General features: G+C 40.2%; 2 protein-coding genes across 4 annotated transcripts in view; both read left to right on the top strand.

The window, feature by feature from the left end:
- Positions 1-18,316, top strand: part of Bbs7 (Bardet-Biedl syndrome 7) — a 39,590-nt gene extending 21,274 nt beyond the window's left edge. The window contains exons 13-20 of the mRNA NM_001012180.1: positions 449-514; positions 9,054-9,193; positions 12,542-12,706; positions 14,742-14,851; positions 14,946-15,049; positions 15,176-15,299; positions 17,077-17,222; positions 17,884-18,316. Of these exons, the coding sequence (NP_001012180.1) occupies positions 449-514; positions 9,054-9,193; positions 12,542-12,706; positions 14,742-14,851; positions 14,946-15,049; positions 15,176-15,299; positions 17,077-17,210 (843 nt within the window). The 3' untranslated portion in view covers positions 17,211-17,222; positions 17,884-18,316. The remainder of the gene's footprint in view (positions 1-448; positions 515-9,053; positions 9,194-12,541; positions 12,707-14,741; positions 14,852-14,945; positions 15,050-15,175; positions 15,300-17,076; positions 17,223-17,883) is intronic.
- Positions 18,317-19,437: 1,121 nt separating this feature from the next.
- On the top strand, positions 19,438-25,837 carry Ccna2 (cyclin A2). Of its 3 annotated transcripts, none has more exons than XM_008760903.4 (9): positions 19,438-19,775; positions 20,425-20,668; positions 21,596-21,676; positions 22,674-22,786; positions 22,969-23,192; positions 23,794-24,001; positions 24,593-24,706; positions 25,024-25,157; positions 25,435-25,746. In XM_008760903.4, exons 1-9 carry the CDS (start codon positions 19,605-19,607, stop codon positions 25,481-25,483), a joined length of 1,338 nt encoding a protein of 445 aa, XP_008759125.1. In that variant the 5' UTR covers positions 19,438-19,604; the 3' UTR covers positions 25,484-25,746. The 3 variants fall into 3 exon arrangements, with proteins under 3 accessions (XP_008759125.1, NP_446154.3, XP_006232328.1); XM_006232266.5 differs by having other exon boundaries at positions 19,635-19,775; positions 21,589-21,676; NM_053702.3 differs by lacking the exon at positions 21,596-21,676 and having other exon boundaries at positions 19,504-19,775; positions 25,435-25,837.
- Positions 25,838-26,075: the final 238 nt, after the last annotated feature.

The following is a 26,075-nucleotide window of genomic DNA, read 5'->3' as shown; positions in this document are numbered from 1 at the left end:
TTCTGGATTTGCTCTGATAGAGTAAGGACTGTATGTGGTGAGTGGGATGAAGCTGGCATGCGGTTTGCACCTGTGAGCTCACCCCTCTGGAAGTCCTGACGTTTGCTTGGCTACAGAGCTATGCCAATCTAGGATGGATGCATAGCACCGTCTTAAAAAGCAAATACCAGTGTATTTACATCACCGTGGAAGGATTCGAAAGGTTATTTTATGCTAATTTAAACCTTGTTTCCTGGATGGTGGCTTCTTTAGAAATTTTGGGAATTTGAACTATTTTAAAAAGCAGGAAGACAAATGGTCATCCCCACCTAGCTACCACTTTCAGTGCATGGCTCGCCTCACTGGCTTCTTGTTGCTCCTAATCCTTTTTTAAAGTGAGCATTATTCAAGAAAGTAGAAAACTATTACTGATGGTGACTTGTTGTTTCTTAACTTTAAACTCTTCCAGTCAAACGACAACTTCCTTCTCGCCACTTATCGGTGCCAGGCAAACACCACCAGGCTGGAGCTCAAGGTAAAACTGCTAGAAATGGCCTTTCTTTCTTTATTTTTGTTTTTGATGCTCAAGTACAAGTCTTACACGTTTGGGTTATAACTGTATTTATGTGTGCGTGTGCGTGTGTGCACGCACCATGAGCTCACCCACCTCTCCAGCCTCACTGCTTTACTTCTGAATGTTTGAACTTCCTTTTCCTTCGGTGTGTCTTGCATATGACCGCATTCTGCTGCACTGCAATTCTCTGTGAAGTGAATCTGTTGGAAGTGACGTCTTCGGAATGCTCAGTGGGGTTTTAGTTTCTGGGGTGCTGCACCTGTAGTCAGTGCTCAGTCAGTAACCTTCTCTAGAATCAGTGCAATGGAAGTTCCCTCCAGCGGGAACTTTGTTTTCTACATTTCTTTCCTTTTAGCAGGGGACAGGAAGTGGGACTAAGTTTGGTCTGACTTTGTAGCCCAGGCTGGATTTGAACTTTGGCAGTTAGTCTCCAGACTGCTGGGATTACAAATGTGTGCCATGTCTGGCTTTGCTGGTTCTGTATTCTGGAAAGCCCAGGCCTGTGAGGAGTGGCAATTACTCACTCCATAGCAATCTCGTTGTATGTTACTTGCCACCTAAAATTGTTCGGAAGCAAATGCAGTGCATTTATATTTTATTTGTAAATATTTTGGCATGTTTTAAAGATGAGTGCTCTTTTCAAGAAATATATAATACTATTTTCAATCAAAATTGGACAATTATTATTATCAAGTATAATGTTTAAATTCCACTGATTCACTTTTATATGTGTATCTATTCATGGTTTAAATGTAACAGAATTATTGAAATTGTGTAGTCATTGTATTTCCCTGCTGTTTAGATTTTGCTGATTAAATTCTAGTTGTTTATTACCTTTATCCTAGGCCTAGTGACACCTTTATTCTAGTGCTTAGGAAAGAGAGGCAGGCCTTCCAGTCTCCATCTGCACCCAGAGATAAGGCTGTCCCACAGCTCTTGGGACCCAAAACCTGCCCAGAGAGAGCTGGTCTCCCAGGGGTGCTCTCACTCCTAAGATCACAGGCTCATAGGCCCACAGGCCTCCAGTCAGAAAGAGCAAGACCAACTAACATCAGAGATAACCAGATGGCAATAGGCAAGCGCAAGAACCTAAGCAAGAGAAAGCAAGACTACTTGGCATCATCAGAACCCAGTTCTCCCACCACTGCAAGTGCTGGATAACCCAACACACCAGAAAAGCAATATTTGAATTTAAAATCACTTCTCATGATGATGATAGAGGACTTTAGGAAGGACATAAATACCTCCCTTAAAGAAATACAGGAGAACAAAGGTAAACAGGTAGACGCCTTTAAAGAGGAAACACAAAAATCCCTTAGAGAATTACAGGAAAACACAACCAAACAGGTGAAGGAATTGAACAAAACCATCCAGAATCTAAAAATGAAAATAGAAACAATAAAGAAATCACAAAGAGAGACAAACCTGGAGATAGAACATCTAGGAAAGAGATCAGGAGTCATAGATGGAAGCATGACCAACAGAATACAAGACATAGAAGAGAGACTCTCGGGGCAGAAGATACCATAGAAAACACTGATACAACATCAAAGAAAATGTAAAACACAAAAAGCTCCTAACCCAAAACATCCAGGAAACCCAGAACACGATGAGAAGATCAAACCTAAGGTATAGAAGAGAGCAGAGATTCCCAACTCAAAGGGCCAATAAATATCTTCATCAAAATTATAGAAGAAAACTTCTCTAACCTAAGGAAGGAGATGCCCATGAACATACAAGAAGCCTACAGAATTCCAAATAGATTGAACCAGAAAGAAAAAAAAAAAGTCCTTCCAGCACATAATAGTCAAACACCAAATGCACAAAACAAAGAATATTAAAAGCAGTAAGGAGAAAAGTTAAAGTAACATATAAAGACAAACCTATCAGAATTACACAAGACTTCTTAACAGAGACTATGAAAGCTAGAAGATCCTGGACAGATGTCATACAGACCCTAAGAGAACACAAATGCCAGCCCAGGCTACTATATTCAGCAAAACACTCAATTAACATAGATGGAAAAAACAAGATATTCCATGACAAAACCAAATTTACACATTACCTTTCCACAAATCCAGCCCTACAAAGGATAATAGATGGAAAACTCCAACACAAGGAGGGAAACTACTACACCCTAGGAAAGGCAAGAAAGTAATCTTCTTTCAACAAAACCAAAAGAAGAGAGACACACAAACATAATTCTACCTCTAACAACAAAAATAACAGGAAACAACAATCACTATTCCTTAACATCTCTTCACATCAATGGACTCAATTCCCCAGTAAAATGACACAGACTAACGGACTAGATAAGTAAACAGGACCCAGCATTTGACTGCATACAGGAAACATACCTCAGTGACAAAGACAGACACTACCTCAGAGTAAAAGCCTAGAAAAAAATTTGAAGAAAATGGTCCCAAGAAATAAGTTGGAGTAGCCATTCTAATATCAAATAAAATCAATTTTCAACCAAAAGTTATCAAAAAAGATAAGGAAGGGCACTTCATACTCATCAAAGGAAAAATCCCCAAGATGAACTCTCAATCCTAAATATCTATGCTCCAAATGCAAGGGCACCCACATTCATAAAAGAAACTTTACTAAAGCTCAAAGCACACATTACACCTCACACAATAATAATGGGAGACTTCAACACCCCAGTTTCATCAATTGACAGATCATGGAAACAGGAACTAAATAGAGACACAGTGAAACTAACAGAAGTTATGAACCAAATGGATTTAACAGATATCTGTAGAACATTCTATCCTAAAACAAAAGGATATACATTCTTCTCAGCACTTCATGTTACCTTCTTCATAATTGACCATATAACTAGTCACAAAACAGGCCTCAATAGATACAAGATGATAGAAATAATCCCATGCATCCTATCAGATTACCATGGACTAAGCTTGGTCTTCAATAACATCAAAAACAACAGAAAGCCCATACACATGAAAGCTGGACAATGCTTTACTCAATGATAACTTGGTTAAGGAAGAAAGAAAGAAAGAAATTAAAGACCTCTTAGAATTTAATGAAAATAAAGGCACAACATACCCATACCCAAACTTATGGGACACAAAGCAGTGCTAAGAAGAAAACTCATAGCTCTTAGTGCCTCCAAAAAAGAAACTGGAGAGAGCATATACTAATAGCTTAACAGCACTCTAGAACAAAAAGAATCAAATACACCCAAGAGAAGTAGATGTCAGGAAATAATCAAACTCAGGGCTGAAATCAACCAAGTAGAAACAAAAAACTATACAAAGAATCAACAAAACCAGGAGCTGGATCTTTGAGAAAATCAACAAGATAGATTAACCCTCAGCCAGACTAACCAGATGCACAGAGAGAGTATCCAAATTAACAAAATCAGAAATGAAAAGGGAGACATAACAATAGAAAGTGAGGAAATTTAAAAAATCATCAGATCCTACTACAAAAGCCTATACTCAACCAAATTGGAAAATCTGGATGAAATTTTCTAGACAGATAGCGGGAACCAAAGTTAAATCTGGATCAGATAAACCATAAACAATCTCATAACTCCTAAAGAAATAGAAGTAGTCATTAAAGGTCTCCCAACCAAAAAAAGCTCAGGACCAGATTGGTTTAGTGCAGAATTCTATCAGAACTTCAAAGAAGACCTGCCTAATAAATACCAATACTCTTCAAACTATTCTACAAAATAGAAACAGAAGGAACATTACTAAATTTGTTCTTTAAAATCACAATTACACTTATACCTAAACCACACAAAGACTCTGCAAAGAAAGAGAACTTCAGACCAATTTCCCTTATGAATATCAATGCAAAAATACTCAATAAAATTCTTGCAAACCAAATCCAAAAACACATCACACTATCATTCACAATGATCAAGTAGGCTTCATTCCAGAGGTGCAGGGATGGTTTAATATACAGAAATCCACCAATATAATCCACTATATAAACAAACTCAAAGGGAAAAAAAACCACACGATCATCTTATTAGTTGCTGAGAAAGTATTTGACAAAAGTCAACACCCTTTGATAAAAGTCTTAGAAAGACCAGGAATGCAAGGCCCATACCTAAATATAGTAAAAGCAATATACAGCAAACCAGTAGTTAACATTAAACTAAATAGAGAGAAACTTGAAGCAATCCCACTAAAATCAGGGACTAAACATGGCTGCCTACTCTCTCTCTACCCATTCAATATACTACTTGAAGTCCTAGCCAGAGCAATTAGGCAACAAAAGGAGGTCAAAGGGATACAAATTGGAAAGGAAGAAGTCAAAATATCGCTATTTGCAGTTGATATGATAATATATTTAAGTGATCCCAAAAATTCCACCAGAGTACTCCTACAGCTGATAAAAAAACTTCAGCAAAGTGGCTGGATATAAGCCTAACTCAAATCAGTAGCCTTCCTCTACTCAAAGAATAAACAGGCTGAGAAAGAAGTTAGAAAATTGACACCCTTCACAATAGTCACAAATAATGTAAAATACCTTGGGGTGACTCTAACCAAGCAAGTGAAAGATCTGTATGACAAGAACTTCAAGTCTCTGAAGAAAGAAATTGAAGATCTCAGAAGATGGAAAGGTCTCCCATGCTCATGGATTGGCAGGATTAATATAGTAAAATGGCTGTCTTGCCAAAAGCAATCTACAGATTCAATGAGATCCCTATCAAAATTCCAACTCAATTCTTCATAGAGTTAGAAAGAGCAATTTGCAAATTCACTTGGAGTAACTAAAAACCCAGGATAGTGAAAACTATTCTTAACAATAAGAGAACTTCTTGTGAAATCACCATCTCTGTCCTCAAGCTGTATTACAGAGCAATAGTCATAAAAACTGTATGGTATTGGTACAGAGACAGGCAGGTAGATCAATGGAATAGAATTGAAGACCCAGAAATGAAACCACACACCTGTAGTCACTTGATCTTTAATGAAGGAGCTAAAACCATCCAATGGAAAAAAGACAGCATTTTCAACAAATGGTGCTGATTGACCTCGAGTTCAGTATGTAGAAGAATACAAATGGACCCATTCTTATCACCCTTTATAAAGCTTAAGTCCAAGTGGATCAAGATCTCTACATCAAACCAGATACACTCAAACTAATAGAAGAAAAAGTGGGAAGAGCCTCCAATACATGGGCACTGAGGAAAATTTCCTGAACTGAACACCAATGTCTTATGCTCTAAGATCAAGAATCAACAAATGGGATCTCATAAAATTGCAAAGCTTCTGTAAGGCAAAGGATGCTGTCATTAGGACAAAACAGCAACCAACAGATTAGGAAAAGATCTTAACCAATTCTACATCTGACAGAGGACTAATATATATATATATACAAAGAACTCAAGAAATTAGACTCCAGAGAACCAAATAACCCTATTAAATAATGGGGTTCAGAGCTAAACAAAGAATTCTCGCTGAGGAATATCGAATGGCTGAGAAGCACCTAAAGAAATGTTCAACATCCTTAGTCATCATGGAAATGCAAATCAAAACAACCCTGAGATTCCACCTCACACCAGTCAGAATTGCTAAGAAAAAAAAAAAAACTCAGGTGACAACAGATGCTGGCAAGGATGTGGAAAAAGAGGAACACTCCTCCATTGTTGGTGAGATTGCAGACTGGCACAGCCACTCTGGAAATCAGTCTGGAGGTTCCTCAGAAAATTGGACATTGAACTACCTGAGGACCCAGCTATACCTCTCTTGGGCATATATCCAAAAGATGCCCCAACATATAAAAAAGACACGTGCTCCACTATGTTCATAGCAGCCTTATTTATAATAGCCAGAAGCTGGAAAGAACCCAGTTGTCCTTCAACAGAAGAATGGATACAGAAAATGTGGTACATTTACACAATAGAGTACTACTCAGATGTCAAAAACAATGACTTCATGAAATTCATAGGCAAATGGAATGAACTAGAAAATATCATCCTGAGTGAGGTAACTCAATCACAAAAAACAAAACAAAACAAACAAACAAAAAAAAAAAAAACCCCACACATAGTATGCACTCACTGATAAGTGGATATTAGCTGGGAACACCCAAGAAACAATTCACAGACCATGTGAATTGGTGATTTGGTACTGAATCAGTGGATGTTGGCAGCTGTTAGAATGGATAAGTTGATCTGTCTCTGCTGGTTAGTTTCTCATTACCACAACTAGGTGTCTGAAAGGAGCAGTTTTAAAAGCAAGGGTATATTCTGGTTGACAGTTTCAAAGGCTTCCATGTAGAGAAAGGCATGTTATGATAGATTATAGAAGCTTACCTCACTGGCCAGAGAGCATAGTGACCAACAGAACTGCCTCCGAGACAGCTGTCCCCAAAGACACACCCATGCCTGGACTGCTGCTTCCAGTTCTGAGGTGCCACCTACAGTGTTCCCACCGTTTGCCAGTAATTCTGTCAAATTAGGAGTCCTTCCAGGGATCAGTCCTGTTGATTAGTCAGAATTCTGAGGATCCGGTCTGTCTTAGGGTTTCATTGCTGTGAAGAGAAGTACACAGCAAGTCTTACAAAGGAAAACATTTAACTGTGGCCGTCTTACAGTTTCAGAGGTTTTTGTCCATTATCACCATGGTGGGAAGCATGGCAGTGTACAGGAAGGCACGATGCTGGAGAAGGAGCTGAGAGCTCTACATCCTGATCCACAGGGAACAGGAGACTGCGTGTGCTTGAGCATATGACACAGCAAAGCCTGCTCCCACAATGACAAATTTTCTCCAACAAAACTACACCTACTCAAACTTCTAATTGTGCTACTGGCGATGGGCCAAGCATTAAAGTACATGAGTCTGTGGGGGTCATTCCTATTCAAACCATCGCCCAGTCCCTTCCCAAAAGGCACCAGCGCAAGAACCTTTGGGGGACAGTTCTTCAAATTATTAGAATGCCTTTTGGCATGGAAGAGATTCAAGAAAAACATCAAATGCAGTACAAAACACACACACACACACACACACACACACACACACACACACACACACACACACACACACACACCACAGTTGTATAACAATAAGAAGAAAGCTAAGGAAAGAACTATGCCATGGGATGCCAGAGGGCATTCAATGAAGGAGAAGCATGAATGGGACAAAAATGGGAAGGAGATAGCAGCAGCAGGAGGAGCAGTGAGAGAGAGAGTTGACTGTCAGAAGTGAAGCAAAGCTGTCTGATGTAGCTGAGCCACATCCATGGAGAGCTGCATGCGTTCCAGCTTGTGCATGAACATAGCCATACAAATGTAGAGTGATGTAGATGGCTGAGTAGTTGGATTTTAAGGGACTTGCACCTTTGTCCTACTTTTCCATATTGTATAGTTTATTTTTCTTTCTATATTTTGTTTTATGAGACTGATCTTTCTACATAGTCTTGGAACTCACCATGTAGACAAGGCTGGTCTTGAACTCACAGAGATCTCCTGCCTCTGTCTTCCAAGTGCTGTGCCACTGTGACTGGCTCTTTCTATATTCTTATTCATCATCTTTTTTTTTTAAAGATTTATTCATTTATTATATATAAGTACACTGTAGCTGTCTTCAGATACACCAGAAGAGGGCATCCGATCTCTTTACAGATGGTTGTGAGCCACCATGTGGTTGCTGCGAATTGAACTCAGGACCTCTGGAAGAGTAGTCGGGTGCTTTTAACCACTGAGCCATCTCTCCAGCCCTCTTATTCATCATCTTTGTTAAAACTTTACCTCTTTCCTTTCCATACTTGCAAAGAATTTGTTTTAAATATTAATTAACACTTAGATAAAAAATATTTTGGAAAGGCATGCGCTAAGATCTCAGTTACAGAAGTTACTTTTGAGGTATGCGAGAGAGCTGGCAGCACAGTCAAAGGGGCTTTGCACCTCGAGCTTTACTCTGACATTATGTCTTTGCAGGTTAGTAAATCAATCTCGTGTTTCCAACTTGCTCCAGATCCAACCAGCCATATCAAAATATCCTGGAAGAGTTTCTAGTCCAGGTGTAACTGGTTATAATGTGCTATTTTATTTACTGGAAACATTTATTTCTGTAAACAGACTTGTAACAAAACCTCTGTATAATCCACAATTCCAAGAAAAAAATGAAGTATTTTAATTTAGTTTTAATTATCTCAAGAATTTGCTTTTCTATTTGGCAAAAATGCCCTGTTTTTATTGTTTTTTTTCTTGTGAATATTTAAGTATATTATGCACTCCTCCTTCAGACGTACAGAAGGTGCGTCTGACCTTTGAGTGATGAGTGTGGGGCAGATGGACTGAAGACACACGATGGTAATGCCTGGGAGGTGATTGATTCTGTTAAGGACTGCCCCAATCACCTCAAGTTCTCCTGTACTCTCATATGAAGGCGTCTGGCAGGGGCTCTGATCCTTCAGAATAGTCCAGGACAGACTGGACAGAAGCATTCGATACCTACGTGAACATCTGAAAGGATAGGCATGCTGCCAACTCCTCCTTTTCCTTTTATGTTATCAGATCCGTTCAATTGAAGGCCAGTATGGCACACTCCAGGCATATGTGACTCCAAGAATCCAACCGAAAACCTGTCAGGTTCGCCAGTACCACATCAAACCTCTGTCGCTCCATCAAAGAACTCACTTTATTGACCACGACAGGTATAAAGCTGGGGAGAGTGGTGTATTTGTAAGATAAATACATTATTCAGACAAGCCTGCTTTTATTTTTATTTTGAGTACATCTTATTAGTATGTGTGTATACGCGTTTGTCTGTGTTGTATGTGGGTGAGTAGGTGCCATGGTGGCAATGTTGAGGTCTGGCAATGGCTTTAGGAAGTTGATACTCGGGGTTGGGGATTTAGCTCAGTGGTAGAGCGCTTGCCTAGCGAGCGCAAGGCCCTGGGGGGGGGGGGGGGGAGTTGATACTCTCTCTCCACTGTGAGTCTAAGGGACTGAAGTCAGGTTGCCGGACTTGGCAGGAGTGTTTTTACCTGCTGAACCATCTCACCAACTTATGGCTGCATTTGTTTGTTTGTTTGTTTGTTTGTTTGTTTGTTTATTATTTTTAAACATTTTTACAAAATTTAAGATTTTTATTTTTCATATTTAGATGTTTTGTTTATCCTTTGAGAATTCCATACAATATATTTTGGTCATATTTTTCCTTTCTCCCAACTGCCCTCAAATCCTCCCCACCTGCCTATTCACCCAACTTCCTGTACTCACTTTCTCTTAAAAAACAATAAGGGGTTGGGGATTTAGCTCAGTGGTAGAGCGCTTGCCTAGCAAGCACAAGGCCCTGGGTTCTGTCCCCAGCTCCGAAAAAAAAGAAAAGAAAAAGAAAAAGAAAAAATGAGCATGGAGTTCAGTTTGTCTTGGCAGACTAACTCCTCAGCCTGGGGCCTAGCCTGGTGTGGTTGATGTCCCCAGTGTCATTCCACTGAAGAAGATGGATTTTTCTGTTTCAGAAGCTATCAATTTCAAATACCTTCTGGTTAGGGGTGGGACCTGATGCCACTCCCCACCGCTACGCTGGGTGTCGCCTGCTGGGAGCTTTTGTGCAGGTCTTGTGCGTGCTGTCACAGTTTCTGTGAGCTCATATGTGCGTCCATACTGTTGTGTCTGGAAAAGCTGTTTCCTTGAAGTTACCTGTTGCATGCAGTCTTACAACACACTGCGGCTGCTGTCTCTGCCTGGGAGCAGCTATGCTTTGGCCCTTCCCGGCTCCCTTTTGTAGCACCAGGATCGACTGCAACCACCCAAACCTGGCTTCCTTTTCTACCCGCCATATGCTCTTCTGCTGCACTGTGAGCGATAGTGTGGCGGGTAGTCAACTGTGATAGTTCCTGATATTTCTAATGGAAGCATCTTCATGCTGGGAGGTTTTGGGGCAACATGGAATTAAGCAAAAGAAAAAGGAAAGGAAAGAGATAATGTAGGAATTTAATACTTTGTGACATGTTTTGGTCAGGTCTTAACATATTTTCTATTATTTAAAAATATTTTATTAGCATATATTACTTTATATAAACATGGGTTTATAATGAAATTTTTATAATGTTCATAATACATTTTAATAGTATTTCCCCTTGCCTGCTAATTCCTCTCCTATTCCCATTCTATTATCTTTTTGTGTGGCCCAGTTAAGTTCATTAGGGCTGCTTACAGAGCATGGGTACCTTACTCATCGATCTCAAACTTCTCCTGTATTCTTAGGGAGGGCCGGGGCCCTGTGAGCAACTCCTTGTTCTGTGACAAGATAGAGATGGCCCAGTCTTGTGCAGGTTATCATGGCTACTGTAAGTTTAAGCATTCGAGAACCACGTCATGCCCACAAGTATTACTGCTTGATTCCTTTTTTATTATATCATTTATTTTTATTTTATGTTTATTGACATTTTGGCTGCATGGATGTCTTTGTGAGGGTATCGGCAGCCCTGGAACTAGAGTTCAGGGTGGTGTGAGCTGCCGTGTAGGTGCTGCAAGTTGAACCCTGGTCGTCTAGAAGAGCAGCCAGTGCTCCTAGCTGCTGGGCCATCTCTCCAGCCTCACCACTCGACTCTTAAGGAAAGACAGGTTACGTCTTTTGCTAAGGGAAGTAGAGGCTTGGAAAAGTAGCCCACTGTTTGATACATGTATCAGAGCTGTAGTTAGAAGCTGAGGCCCCTGTTCTTTCTAATGCAGCTTACATGTTAAGGGGAATATCATAAGGTGGGAATTTTATTAGGAAATTATCTGGGAAACAGAATTCCTTTTTTGACCTTTTTTTTTCTTTCTGTTTTATATAGAGCCTAGGGAATATAGGGATATGGCAGATAGTTTATTATTAAGCTGTATTCTGAGACTTTCTATATCTTTTATTTTGAGACATGATCTCACTTAGTCGCCCAGGCTTGTCTTAAACTTGGAATTCTTCCAAATAGATGGAATTACATATGTGATCACGAGGTTTGCTGAGAAATAGATTGGTTTTGGTTGTACTTTTTGCTTAAAAGTCAAGGTTAATGGACCCAGCACCCCCACGGAAAGAACAGTGAACACTGGGAAGCAGAGACTCAGTTCTATTGTATTCCTATGTGATTTGTTAGTTCTCTGGTTGTAGGTTTCCCATCTGACGTCTCAAAAGTCCCTTCCAGCTTTTGATTCCTAGCTTGATGCTGTACCCCACTGAAGTGCCTTGTGAACATTCCCTTCTAATGCTTTGCACTTTCCCAGTTCCTCATAAGTATCCATTTGCCTTTTAAGCTCTTTTGGTTTGATTGGCTGACAATTATGTTTTGAAGATAGGTTCATACTCTGTAGCCCAAACTGGGCCTTGATCCAGATCTTCCTGGCTCCGCCTCCTAAGTACTGGGGTTACATCTCCAGGCTACCACTCCTAGCTTTGATTGATTTTTCAGTCTCTCCCTTACTTCATTTAATAACTAATAGAGGTTGTTTAAATAAATCCAGGGAAAGTAGAAGGGACTGGTTCCTAACTTATCACTGGGTCACAGCTAGTAAAGAATAAAGACTCACTTCTGTGCTTGCCCTACCTCAAGCCCAGTACTGGGCTTCACAATTGGTTATTTTCCTGAAGTGACTCATACATTTTGCGGTCTGTGTAATGCAGATCCCAGATGAATTTCCAAACCAGCAAATCAACTTGAATAATCTCAATTTAATCTATAAAGCATGTTCTGACAAACAGGAAGCGGTTTACATCACCCAACTGTAAGACACCTATCACAAGCAAGCATAGGAATAGACAGGCATTCAGAAGTTTACCTGTAAATTAAAATGTTCACTTGTGTGGTATGTAGATTAATTTCAGAGAACTTTCTAAAAGTATGTGTGTAAGGTTAGCCTGGTGTCTGTAGTGAGTGTCTGGGCTGCAAGGAGAGCCCCTGTGTAAAAGTTTAAAAAGTGATAGGGTTAAATGTTTGTGTATTTGAAGTTCTGCTTGTCCCTGTGTGTATAGTTTTCCACTGATCACACAAATGTGTGCGTCTGTTGTTTAACGGCAGGCCCATGAACACGCTGACTCTAACAGGCCAGTTCAGCTTCGCCGAGGTTCACTCCTGGGCCGTGCTCTGCCTGCCTGAAGTGCCGGAAAAGCCTCCAGCGGGGGAATGTGCAACTTTCTACTTTCAGAATACCTTTCTGGACACACAGCTGGAGTGTGCATACAGGTAAATCGAACAGGCATTTGTCATTTGTCATGTAAAATACCTGCCCTACGTTTTAATTTAAGACAGGAATAATTTCAAATTTTCAATTCAAAATAAAATTGAAAATCTATAATGTTCAACAGAAGCTATTAAATAGAATCAATGAGTCTAAGAATGTGGTTAGTAAAGATGAATAAGTAAAAATGAATATCTTTCTAATAATGTCTATATAAAGTCTGTGGTAATATTTGAATTATAAATATAATTTCCTACAGTTTTTAGATGGAATGTTCTAAAGATGTCTGTTAAACCAGTTAAATCTATGATGCCATTTATGATGCCTCTATTTTTTGCCCTGATGATGTCAGTCAATAAGAATGGGAGATTGAAGTCTCCTGCTGTTCGTGTATGGGGCTAACCTATAATTTTGCCTCTATTGTTTGTCTTATTAGATGGTGTGGACCCATGCTCAGTTCGTGTATGTTTAAGATCATATTGTCCTCCTGACAGATTATCTGTCCCATTAATCAACACGAAGTTAGGTTTTTTAATCTTTGCTGACTAGTTTTGGTTTAAGGTCTGTTTTGCCATATTTCAGAACAATCACATCTGCTTATTTGCTTGGGATACATTTTTCCTTCCTTCCACCCACTTAGCCTCTGTCTTTGATGGTGACATGTGGGCTTTAGAGACAACAGGAAGATAGTTCCAGAATTTTACTTCACTCTGTTAGTCTCTGACTGGTGGCTGGGAAATTGAGAACATTAATATTCAGATTTATAACTAAAAACTGTGTATGACTACCTGTCCTTTTGCTGCATTTGTACTATTTTAGTGTTTTCCTTTTGTCTCCTGCTTAACTATTATGCAAAAGTGGTTTGTCTGTCCCTCCCCTGGGGCCCCATGTACATACGTACATGTTTGTCTTTTTCTTCATTTGGAGAATTCAGTCAGCAGTTATTCTTTTCAAAACTTGAAGGTTCTAAGTTTCCCAGCTTTTAAAGTTTCCCGTGAGAAATTCGCTCCTATTGAGCAGCCTGCCTTTATGTGATTTGATGACTCTCTCTTGCTCCTTGCAATGAATTTTCTTTGTTCTAAATATTTAGAGGTTTAACTGTACTGACAAGGGGTTGTTCTTTCTGACCTTGTCTGTTTGGCATTCTGACTGTCTGTATCTGCATAGCCATTTCTTTGACTAACGTAGGGAAATTTTTCTGCTATGATGTTGTTGAAGTTGTTTTCTATATCTTTGAAAAATAGTTAATAATCATAACTCATGGTTTTAAATTTTCATTGTGTCCCAAATGTCTGAATGTGCAGCTTGAATCTTACTAATTTATCCTTGTCCTTGGTAGGATATTCTCATTCCTGAGATTACAGGTGTGCTCCATTCTCCTAGTATGAGAAGTAGGGATTCCTAAAGAAAACTGAGGGTCCTAAGACTATAAGTTGTGGCAGTAGATGCTGTTCCTGAAAAATATCAGATGTCTCTCTCTTTCAGGTTCAGTACCAGATTTAAGAATAAAGCATATAGTAATACAATTTATTTGTGAGATTACATTAAAGAAAAACATACGTGTGTGTGTGTGTGTGTGTGTGTGTGTGTGTGTCTGTGTCTGTGTGTGTGTAAATAAGCAATTCTAAATACATTTTATATATGAGGTTAGTTATTGGTAATAGTAATGTCCATGGAAACAATGTTTTAAATGAAGTACTTAAAAGTCTCATCTTAAGAGGTATGTGTGGGGTTGGGGATTTAGCTCAGCGGTAGAGCGCTTGTCTAGCAAGTGCAAGGCCCTGGGTTTGATCCTCAGCTCTGAAAAAAAAAAGAAAAGAAAGAAAAAAAAAAGAAGTATGTGTGTAACAGGATCTTTAGTTTTGAGTTCAGAAGCTGACTTGGTATGGCATAGGCCAGAATACATGTTTGTGCTTACCTTAATCATAGAAAGATGCAGATCATGTAAGGGCAAATGAAATCTAAACGCTAGCTAAAAATATATATTTATGGGGTCACTTGCTCCTACAACATTTCTTTAAAAATATATTGTTTTTCTAGAAAAGGAGAAGGAATCTTTAAATCTGACAACATCTCTACAATATCCATCCTAAAAGATGTGCTTTCTAAAGAAGCTACAAAAAGGAAAATTAATCTCAACATATCATACGGTAAAAAAATGAAAATTGCCCATTCCAATTTTTTAGTTATAATAGCAAAATTTTTCGTGTAAATGACTTACTGTGCCTGACCAATTTCCTCTAGAGATAAATGAAGTGTCAGTCAAGCATACTTTAAAGCTAATTCACCCAAAGTTGGAGTACCAGTTGCTTCTGGCTAAGAAAGTACAGTTAATTGATGCCTTGAAGGTAAGGATTTGTGTCAGTGGGATCATGAACATGACTGTTAGCTCCAGGCTTTCTAAGTTAAAACACATTGCTACGCTACTTAAAATCTGACCATTAAGACACTTCTATTTCTTTATTTTAAATAAGGAATTACAGGTTCATGAGGGAAATACAAGCTTTCTGATTCCAGAGTATCGCTGTATCCTAGAAGAGGCTGATCATCTACAAGAGGAATACAAAAAGCAGCCTGCCCATCTTGAAAGACTCTATGGTGAGTGAGCCCTTCTAGATAAACCTGCTGTGTGTCTTTTCAGTGGTTTTCTGGGGGTTTTGCTTGTTTGTCTCCTTTTCTGCCAAATAGTTGTGAAAGGAGCTAAGCAGAGATCCCAGCATCCACAAGCCTGTGGAGACCAGTTTATTGTACAAAATATTTGTATATTTTGCCAAGGTGGCCTTCCATCTTAACCTTTTTTACTTTAAAAATGCAAATAAATGTGAAAGTGGAATTATACCATGAACATATATGTATATAGTGAAAAGGTGTTGCAACCCACTAGACATCCACACTCTTTCTCACAGTGATTTTTCAGGTTCTGTTGCTATTATAAAAATTCAGCATTTAATCTATTTAGGCAAAAATTAGTAGGGCTATTTATGTGATTTTTTAAAAAAGATCTATTCATTTATTATATATAAAAGTACACTGTAGCTGTCTTCAGACACACCAGAAGAGGGCATCAGATCCCATTACAGATGGTTATGAGCCACCATGTGGTTGCTGGGATTGAACTCAGGACCTCTGGAAGAGCAGCCAGTGCTCTTCACTGAGCCGTCTCTCCAGCCCTATTTATATGGTGCTTAAGTTTACAGTTTACAACTTGTTCTGCTTTGGTGATAAGTCGGGTGTGTTACAGACTGTATGAAATGGAAGGGAAGGCAGAGACGGAGGGAAGGAAGAGTAAGAAGAAGCTTTGAATGCAGTCTTTCTCCGAGATCTATTGTGTGCAGCACACAGCACCATCTTTCATGAGATATTCAACCATTGCAAGAGGTCTGCAAAGTAGATGATTTTATCTTCATTTTCAATAATATTTAGCTAAAATAGGAGAGTTAAGTTTGCTTTCACATACCTAGTTAGTGGCCAAGCCTTCATTAGGCCCCTCTCCCTGAAATGTAGCCTGCTGCCGTCGCGGTTGGTGCCATCAGCCCACATCGATCCACTAGCCTGCATACAGAATTGATTATGCACCCAAGCCTTCCTCATAAATGAAAAGTGTTGACTATATGGCAAGCATGGGGTCTCCTTTACAATATCCTCACATGATGGTGTTGCAGATCTATCATCTCTTATCTGTGGTTCCAAACTCCAGAAAGCAGCTTTGAAAAACAAAGTTTTACTTTTATAAATCATTTACCAGCGAAATCTGTCTTATTCTGATAGACTTCATGATGAAACCTTGCTTAAACTGGTATGAGACTTTTTCTAATTTTTTTATTCCCCTTAGTGCAAATATTCACCTGTATATTCACTGTGAAAGCGATGCCATTTTGTTAGCATGTAATGGCACTCAGTCCTACTGGACCAGTATATCCATGGTACTTTTCCTTTTCTTCTTCCTAAAATATCCAGGGGTCTTGTATAAGTGATTGACAAATTGAGGTATCTCTGTTTTCCATCTGGAAACTCAAAAGTGAAGTAATTTTCCCAGACCTCTGCACCCAGTAAGCCAATAGGTGGAGTGTTTCAGCTCAGACGATGCTTCCTGATTGAAAAGCAGTCACTGTGACGCAGGGAGCACCAACATAGATTCAAAATGGCTGGCTTGGCTTGGCTGAGTCAGCAGTTATAACCCGTTGTTAGGATGGTTATCAAATAATTATGTCTCTAATGTTGCTTCAACCTTCCCCACATACACATCTGTTTTTAAAAGCACCAACCTTTTCTAGGCTCGTATATGTTGAATAATGGAACTTCAGGTGATGATAGCATGCCACATGCATTGTTAAAAGAACTAATCAATGACAAGAAATAATATTTTTCTTTCTAGGTATGATTACTGATCTTTTCATAGATAAATTTAAGTTCAAAGGCACTAATGTAAAAACCAAAGTACCTGTACTCCTGGAGATTCTCGACAGCTATGACCAGAACACACTGATTTCTTTCTTTGATGCAGCATGAAAGATAAACAAGGTAGGGCCAACAGTGCAGCATGCTTGATTGCTACATCAAATACCCACGATATTATAACTAAGTGGTACGCCTATCTCCTGGAGTCATTCAGCAATGAAGACACTTTTCTTCTCCTCTTTAAGACACAAGTAGAGGGGTTGGGGATTTAGCTCAGCGGTAGAGCACTTGCCTAGCAAGCGCAAGGCCCTGGGTTCGGTCCCCAGCTCCGGAAAAAAAAAAAGAAAAGAAAAAAAGAAAAAGAAAAAGAAAAAGAAAGACAAAAAGAAAAAAAGAGACACAAGTAGAGGTGGTTGTGATGGCTAGTGTCTAAATTCTTGGCCCTCAGAATCTGAGAGGGGACCAAGCCAGCCTTGGCTACAGCAGAAGACCCCATCCTAAAAGTCTAAACAAACCAACATAAGGAGAATGATTATAAGAGTTATTTATGACATTTTGGCAACTGGTATTTTAATTTCTAAGTTGAAAATTGGAAATATATATTTATTCATGTTTCCTAACATATTTTACCTTTATATTTACATTACTTGATCTTCCTGACTGTTCTGCAAATTCTTCAACCACTTAAGTGAAGCATATGTGACTAAGAGACCATGCTAGTATTTTATGAGGTTGGGGCTCTGTGTTATCAGAAAGTAGAAATAACCTACCAAGTTTTTCCTAGGATTTGGAAGGATTCCCATTTTCTCTTCCTTGGTGACATGATCCTCCTGAAATCTGAAATACTTGGCTTAGTGCTGTAGACTGTGGCCAGCAAAGTAAGCAGAGCCTGATCAGACCTGAGGGACCTCAGATGGATGTCTTTCCTGTGTGTAACCAGAAGAGTGATGGCTTCAAAGATTCCCCCCTACTAGTATCCACAAAACTCCTTCTTATTGTACACGTGAGGGAAAAAAGAAGACTTAAAAGCAACAGAAGTTTTAGTCATTCATTTCAGGGGAATATTGCATTGAAAGTTTTAAAATACTAAAAAAATAAGAGAAAATAAGCTGTCTTTTGTTTTCAAAGGGTAAATATGAATTTTTCAGAAAACAATAATTACATTTTATTATATTTTATGTGCAATTCTTAAATATTAAATACGAACATTTAAGGCACGTATAGTTGGGTCTTTATTTTAGTAAGGTTTTGTATTTCTCTCCCTCCCTCTCTCTCCCTCCTTCCCTCCGTGTGTGTGTGTGGGGGGGGTGGGGGTGGTTTGGTTTGGTTTGGTTTGGTTTGGTTTGGTTTGATTTTCAAGACAGGATTTCTTTGTGTAGCTGACCCGGAACTAGCTCTGCCCTCCAGGCTGGCCTTGAACTCACAAGAGATCCACCCGCCTGGTGAGTTGCCTGCATTAAAGGTTTAGCCACCGCCTCCTGGCTGCCCCGTTTTCTTATGCACACTTTTTCTACTCTTGAGACATCGTCTCACTAAATAGCTGACTTGGAACTAACTTGAACTCATGCAGTTCATTTTAAATGTAATATCTATTTGGGTCACTGGAACTTCATGGTGTACTATTTGATGTCACAACCAAGGATTAACAAAATAAATGGACATCTGAATTTCTTGTAATACACCACTTGGTACCAACAATAGCTCAAGTTGGCATTTTAAATTGACCCATCTTTATTAGAGGCGAGGAAAAGTTTACTGGAATACCAGGCATAGTGACACATGCCTTTAGTCCTAGAACAGAACTCATGAGACCGAGGCGGGTGGATTGTCAGTGAATCGCAGGACAACTGGGAGACCCTGCCTCAAAAACAACAAACAAAAAATATATACAGGAGAGGCGAAGCAGTAGTAAACAGTAAAAATATCAGTTTCCCTGTGTTGAATGGGCAGCACCACCGAGAGAGAGGAGCAGCTAGTCAGCTGGTAAGGGAGCGGCTAGTCAGCTGAGTCCATACAGTCCTGCCTAGGCGCCACCCAGCGACCAGGGGAAGTCGCTACACCCCTTAGCTGACAGGAATGCTGACACTCCGAGGCCCCGAGGGCTAGTCTGGTCCGCCCAGCTGCTCTGGTAGGATCCTGGGAGGTTACAGACCCACAGAGGATCGGAGAGTTGCGGAAGGCTGCCGCTTGCCCCGCCCTTCTCTGCGCAGGCGCGTCCCTCAGGCGCCCGCCCTGCCAGATTCCCGTCGGGCCTTTGCTCGCGGCGACCGGCGCTCCTGGTGACGTCACTGGCCCCGACCGCCCTCATTGGTCCATTTCAATAGTCGCGGGCTACTTGAACTACAAGAACAGCCGGCGGGCCGCGCGCGGCTCGCGGCACTTGGGCTCTGCGCTCCTCCCTCCCGCAGCGCCTGCTCCGTGCGTCGGCCGCCAGGGTCCCGCGCAGCCCGGGAGCGGCGGGCGCCTTGCACGCTCTGCCGCCGACGGATCCGGACCGGAGCCGCAATGCCGGGCAACTCGAGACAGGCGGGCTCGGCCCTGCTCTCCCAGCAGGAAGACCAGGAGAATGTCAACCCCGAAAAAGTGGCGCCAGCCCAGCAGCCGCGGGCGCAGGCGGTGCTGAAGGCCGGGAAGGTGCGGGGACCGGCGCCGCAGCAGAGGCTCAAGACTCGGCGGGTAAAAGGGCGCGGGGGTCTGTCGGAGGGCCGGGCGGAAGCGGTCTTGGGTTTACCAGCCCAGAGGGCCAAAAAGCATGCTGAGCTTTCTAGGGGTAGTCGGGCTGCAGCCTTTGCGGTCCGGGCGTTTTTAGTACCAAATAGCCCCACGAGCCCTGCGGACCCGTGTATACTGCCCTTCAGCACTAGTGGAGCGGTCTTCCTAAAAATTCTAGGGTCATACCAAGCAGTGCCCCGCGTGTCGACTTCGGCCATGTACCTTTCCCTCCACTTTTAAAGCCAGGCATTGCAGTAGGATATAGATCCCTTCCCCCTCACCATCTGCTTCACAGATTACTACTTAAGGGAAGGACATAAAGCAAGTATTCTGCTTGGTAAATTCCGCCATTTTAGCCAGACTTGCTGTTTTGCTCCACCCTGAGGCTAAAGTTGTGAATCAGTTCTTTCCCCTAACTTTAGTCTTTGATTAGTTTGGAATTCCAATCCGTTGCATTTATAGCCTTTGTAGAAATGGCTGTGACAAATCGGTTTACTCACCTTACCTGGACTTTGACTCATGAACTTACATTTTTCTTAAGAGTATTTGGAAATAAAAGTTGGTACCCACAGGGCAAGAAGCAAAGTATTAAAAAAGAATTCCTTCTCTTTAGGTTGCGCCTCTTAAGGACCTTCCTATAAACGATGAGCACGTCCCTACTGTTCCTTCATGGAAAGCAGTCAGTAAACAGCCTGCCTTCACCATTCATGTGGATGAAGCTGAAGAGACTCAGAAGAGGCCAGCTGAGCAAAAAGAAACTCAGTGTGAAGATGCCCTGGCTTTTAGTGCCGCTGTCTCTTTACCCGGAGCCAGAAAACCACTGGTACCTCTTGATTATCCAATGGATGGTAGTTTTGGTAAGGTTACTCTTTATTTTTACCAGTCCCTGTTTCTTCTTTCCTTCCCTCCTTGCTGTCTTTTTTTCCCCCTCTGAGTTTCTCGAGTATTCTTGACTGTCCTGAAACTCATACTCTATAAGACTAGGCTGGCCTTGAAATAAGAGATCCACCTACCTCTGCCTCCTGATTGCTGGGATTAAAGGCATGTGCTACCACACCAAACCTTTACCTTTTGAGACAGGATCTCAATCTGTAGCTCAGACTAACCTTGAACTCAAACCGTCCTGCCTCAGCCTCTCAAATTCTAGATTACAGGCCTGGCACCATCCGTACCTTGCTTGGCATACTCTAAAGATTGTTATTAAGCTAAAAAATTAGTTACTTAATTGGGTTAGTGATATTTTTGAGGTTTTTTTTAATTTTGCAAATTTCAGGTTTATTTACATTCAGTTTACGAATCAAAATGTCGTTTCAAATATATTTAAAATACGTAGCATTTTTAAAATTTTCACTCCAAATGTGTTCATCATAGCCATGACTAACGGATTTTACCACTGTACTTTAGCACTGATCGACTGCAGTCACCAAAAGTCCTGCGGTTGATATTTTTGAGTTTTAAGACTATGCTTACCTGCTCATAACACAGTGAGTTAAGATTACTACAGTGGGCTTAGAAAGGATCACAGATCCACTGACCTATAAAAGGACTCAAATCCTTAACCAGCAGGGAGGGCACTGCTGGACAAAGCTACATCAATTTTAATTAGATCTTAAATGCCTATCTTAATATGACTTTATAAGTGTTTGGCTGAGATAATAGATTTCAGTTTTATGTATGATTCACTTCTTAACATGCCAGTCCTAAGAGTGCTCCTTGAGCCTACAGTTTTAAGCATTATATCTGCCATTCCTTTAAAACTAATTTAAATGTTTGTCAGATTGCAGGTCAGACACATGGAAGGCAGAATAGCTGCTATAGACAGCTCTGCCGGTGCTATGATCTCACTGTGGAGACCAGAGATGTTGGTATCTGTCACTTTCTACCTTATGCTATATGTGTGCCAGGGGAAGGAGTATTACGCTTGCCTGTGCTGGTACATGTAGAGGCTAGAGAGAGTACTTGACTTTGGGGTATCTTCAATCACTTTTCTATATCATTTCTTAATCAAAGGTCTCATTGGGGCTCACTGATTTGGCTAGACAGCCTGGCCATCAAACTGCAGGGAACTGAGTATTTCAACCCTTTTTCTTCTTCCCGTCTAGGGTTGCAGACAATGCCACAACATCTAGCTTGAGTGGTGCTGGGAATGCAATGCACATCTTCATGCTTATCCAGCAGGCACTGCACTGCCATTTCCCAGCCCCCCAGTTCACTTAGTTCTACTGATGGGGTAGGAGGAGGGTATGGAAACTATTATTACACAGATTCCCCTATCTCAAGATAATTTAAATGGTAAAAACTAGAGCTGAGTATATTAATGCCCAATAGCACTCAGGAGGCTAAGGCAAGATTGTCAGCCTAGGTTACGGAGTGAATTTCAGGCCAGTCTGGCCCACAGAATGAGACCCTGTTTAACAAACACCAAGTCCCTTACAGATTATAGTTAGTCTGTTTGAACATGGTATGACAGACTTGATATCTTTACTAACATTTGGTAATATATGCCATTTACCCAATTCTAGTTACTCCCTCATTGTGATCTGACTATGTCAACCTGTAGGTTCTGCGATCTCAAAACATACATAATATATATTTATTTATTTATTTTAAAATTTGATGTTAAGTACTTGTCCTAACAGAACCATTGTATTATCTACTCATCTCTTGAGGAAGATGACACGTTAAGGTAATTCTCAGTCCTCTTAGTAGCCTACTGATGTATACTTCTTTTTTGGGATTAAGGTTATCCTAGAGCTATGAGGACAGTAGCCCTAAAACCAGAATAAGATATTCAGTGTTGCTTTGCCATTAGGGTGTTTTTATCGAAAGAGATAAATACTTTGACTTTAATGTCATACACAGAATCACCCCATGCTATGGATATATCTATTGTCTTAGAAGACGAAAAGCCAGTGAATGTTAATGAAGTACCTGACTATCATGAAGATATTCACACGTACCTTAGGGAAATGGAGGTAAGGCTCTGTTCATCAAAAATGGCTAAGTGAAGCAGAGAGGCTAACGATGGACACCTGCTAACTGCTAGCAAGTTACTCCAACGCTAAACTTAACGGCTACAGTGTATGTTAATTGTGTCTTTGTGAATGGTGAAGTAACTAATCATAGTTTTAATTAACCCTACTGAGTTTTTCTTCAGGTTAAATGTAAACCTAAAGTGAGTTATATGAAGAGGCAGCCAGACATCACTAACAGTATGCGGGCCATCCTTGTGGACTGGCTAGTTGAAGTGGGAGAAGAATATAAACTACAGAATGAGACCCTGCATTTGGCTGTGAACTACATTGATAGATTCCTCTCCTCCATGTCTGTGTTAAGAGGAAAGCTTCAGCTTGTGGGCACAGCTGCTATGCTGCTAGCTTCGTAAGTCTAGCTAATTTGGTTCAAAATCATCACTCACCACTCCTTCCCCCCATTTATATTCCATTTATATTTTATTGGGTGTTTTGCCTTTGTGCATCGTGCGTATCTGTAGCACATGTGTGGTGCCTGCTGAGGCCAAAAGAGGGCATTGGGTCCCAGTCATTGTGCCATCTCTTCAACCCCCAGTTTTAACACTGACACCTTTAGGGATGGCTATGGGATGATTCTGAGTAGAGGGTGAAACTTGTTTTCAAGTCTAAAATATAAAGCTTTCCAGATCTGGATTTTACATGCCTTGAATGAGAATACATTTTATCACACTAGATGAAGAGTTTGAAAGTATGGTTCTTCTACAATAAAGTGCTTTCTGGAGTATAAACAAATTCTTCCTTACATCAGGAAATTTAAAAAAAAATTGTATTCAGGAGACAAATCAGAAGTCCCTTAGTGATTTGGGCCTATGAATTGGTTTTTAATCATCTCAGCTAGAGATGGCAGTCAACTGTCAGTGGGAGTGTGGTTGGTGGAAGTGAGTAGAGTACAGTCTATGTAGACAAGACCTTCTTTTGAAAAAACTCATTTACAACTTCTTTTGTTATAGAAAGTTTGAAGAAATATACCCCCCAGAAGTAGCAGAGTTTGTGTATATTACGGACGATACCTATTCCAAGAAGCAGGTTCTGAGAATGGAGCACCTTGTATTGAAAGTCCTTGCTTTTGACTTGGCTGCACCAACAGTAAATCAGTTCCTTACCCAGTACTTCCTGCACCTGCAGCCTGCCAACTGCAAGGTAGAAAGCTTAGCGATGGTAAGTCCAGTTTGGGGTTTGTTTTAGGTTGCAATTAGGGGCAAGCCCTTAGTTTCATTGTATAACACTGCTTAAGAGAGAAAGTATTTCCAGATAGTTAATGCTCCAATACACAGAAAATCCTATAGCCCTCTATATCTGTGGGCTCTGCGCATATGGAATCAATGAACAGACATTAAATGTAACTGCCTATGTACTGGATAAACACATATCAATCGATCTTTTTTGTATTACACGTAATATTGTACTAGTGATATGCATGTAGCATTAGCTTATGAAATGGCATATGTAAGAGACTTGAGTATCTGGTGTCCGTGGATAAGGGCTGAGAGGTCCAGGAGAGAATTTTCCAATGAAGGCCCAAAGATGACCATTCCAGAAAGGCACTAACTAGTGGTTTAAAGAGAACATCCTAGTAGCTGTTTTAAGTTATTAGCTGAGAATAGAGCAGAACATTGAAATAATTTTCCCAGGGCTGGTACGGAACCAGTGAGAGTACCCAAGACAATAGAAACTGGTCAAGAAGCAAGGTTTTGAATCTGAGTCTGATGTGTGACTGTAAAGTTGTTTTGGTTTTGGTTTTCATTGCAGTTTTTGGGAGAGTTAAGTTTGATAGATGCTGACCCATACCTCAAGTATTTGCCATCGCTTATTGCTGGAGCTGCCTTCCACTTAGCTCTCTACACAGTCACAGGACAAAGCTGGGTATGTATTAACTGTTGCCTTCACAAGTATTGGTGTTCTTTGTCTTAACCTTAAACTTGCATTTGAAAGCTCTGCTTCTAGAGTCTGAGTCACCTGCTGCGAGCAGGGGAAGTAAACAGTCAAAAGAGTGAGCTAAAATGTGGGGGTTGGCACTCTCGGAGGCAAAGGGGAGGGGTCAACATTTGGAATGTAAATAAATTTATAAAAATTAAAATTAAAAAATGTGTCAAAGATTAGTGCCAACATTTAGATCAACTGTGAGTTCATGGTCAGTGCCCTGTGCTGTTACTAAAAACTCAATGGTTGTCTCTTTGTAGCCTGAGTCATTGGTACAAAAGACTGGATATACCCTAGAAAGTCTTAAGCCTTGTCTCATGGACCTTCACCAGACCTACCTCAAAGCACCACAGCATGCCCAACAGTCAATAAGGGAAAAGTACAAGCATTCAAAGTAAGAACCATATTCTTTACTGACTAAAGGATAACAGTAATATGCCACAGCCACCTCAGTAAGATCTTATGTCAACATAGGAAGCTTTTGTGCCTTTGCATCTGGTAAGAGATGGGTAAGGGAACAGATATGTGTCCTAAGTATCAAATGTTTTTAAACTCATTAGTCTAATCAAATAAAAGTAGCATTTCTCCAGTCTTGGGACGCATAAATTGTTTGTTCTGTGATCTCCCCGATGAATGTTTACTAATAGGTTTTTATTTCCTCTGCTTAACAGATATCACAGTGTTTCTCTTCTCAACCCACCAGAGACACTAAATGTGTGAGAGTGAAAGACTGAAATGGAAATCGCTCAGAGTTCATGCTGTACAGTTTTTATCTTTGGTTTTAATTTCACAATCATTTCTGAATGTAGATGGTATAGCCACAGACAAATTATGTTATCCATTACTTTTAAAATGGTTTTAATTTGTATATCTTTTGTACATGTGTCTATCTTAGATTTTGGCTAATTTTTAATTGGTTTGTTAACATTGGTGCTGCCAACTGTCAAGATAATAAGAATAAATTGATTTGGAAATCTTTGAAAGTGATAGATAATTTGGCTAATTTTAATTGGTTTGTTAACATTGGTGCTGCCAACTGTCAGGATAATAAGAATAAATTGATTCAGAAATCTTTGCAAGTCAAAGTTAATTTGAGGCAAAAAGAATGATGTCACTTAAAAAAGCTAATTTGATTTGTTTTATTGTTGAGGGTGGGGTAGGGAAAGCTTTTTATAAAATAAAATATTTCAGGGAAAGATGCCTTCAAATTTTGACATTGATTTTAATAATTGTAAGCAACCAAACCAAGTTTCTGACTTGGTTATAAGTAACCAAAAGTAGATGAATCTGTTTTCAGTGTAGCAGAACTCAT

This window comes from Rattus norvegicus, chromosome 2 (assembly GCF_036323735.1).
Source record: "Rattus norvegicus strain BN/NHsdMcwi chromosome 2, GRCr8, whole genome shotgun sequence".
Taxonomy (NCBI): domain Eukaryota; kingdom Metazoa; phylum Chordata; class Mammalia; order Rodentia; family Muridae; genus Rattus; species Rattus norvegicus.
Note: the sequence above shows the minus strand (reverse complement) of the source record. Positions and strands in the feature narration are given on the sequence as shown.

What these genes read in the sequence shown, in the direction of transcription:
- Ccna2 (XM_008760903.4), top strand. Translation starts at nt 19,605, where the DNA reads ATGCCGGGCAACTCGAGACAGGCGGGCTCGGCCCTGCTCTCCCAGCAG. An exon ending in TCCAATGGATGGTAGTTTTG is followed by an intron (nt 20,669 to 21,595) that starts GTAAGGTTACTC and finishes GTCAGATTGCAG; the next exon opens with GTCAGACACATGGAAGGCAG. An exon ending in CGTACCTTAGGGAAATGGAG is followed by an intron (nt 22,787 to 22,968) that starts GTAAGGCTCTGT and finishes GTTTTTCTTCAG; the next exon opens with GTTAAATGTAAACCTAAAGT.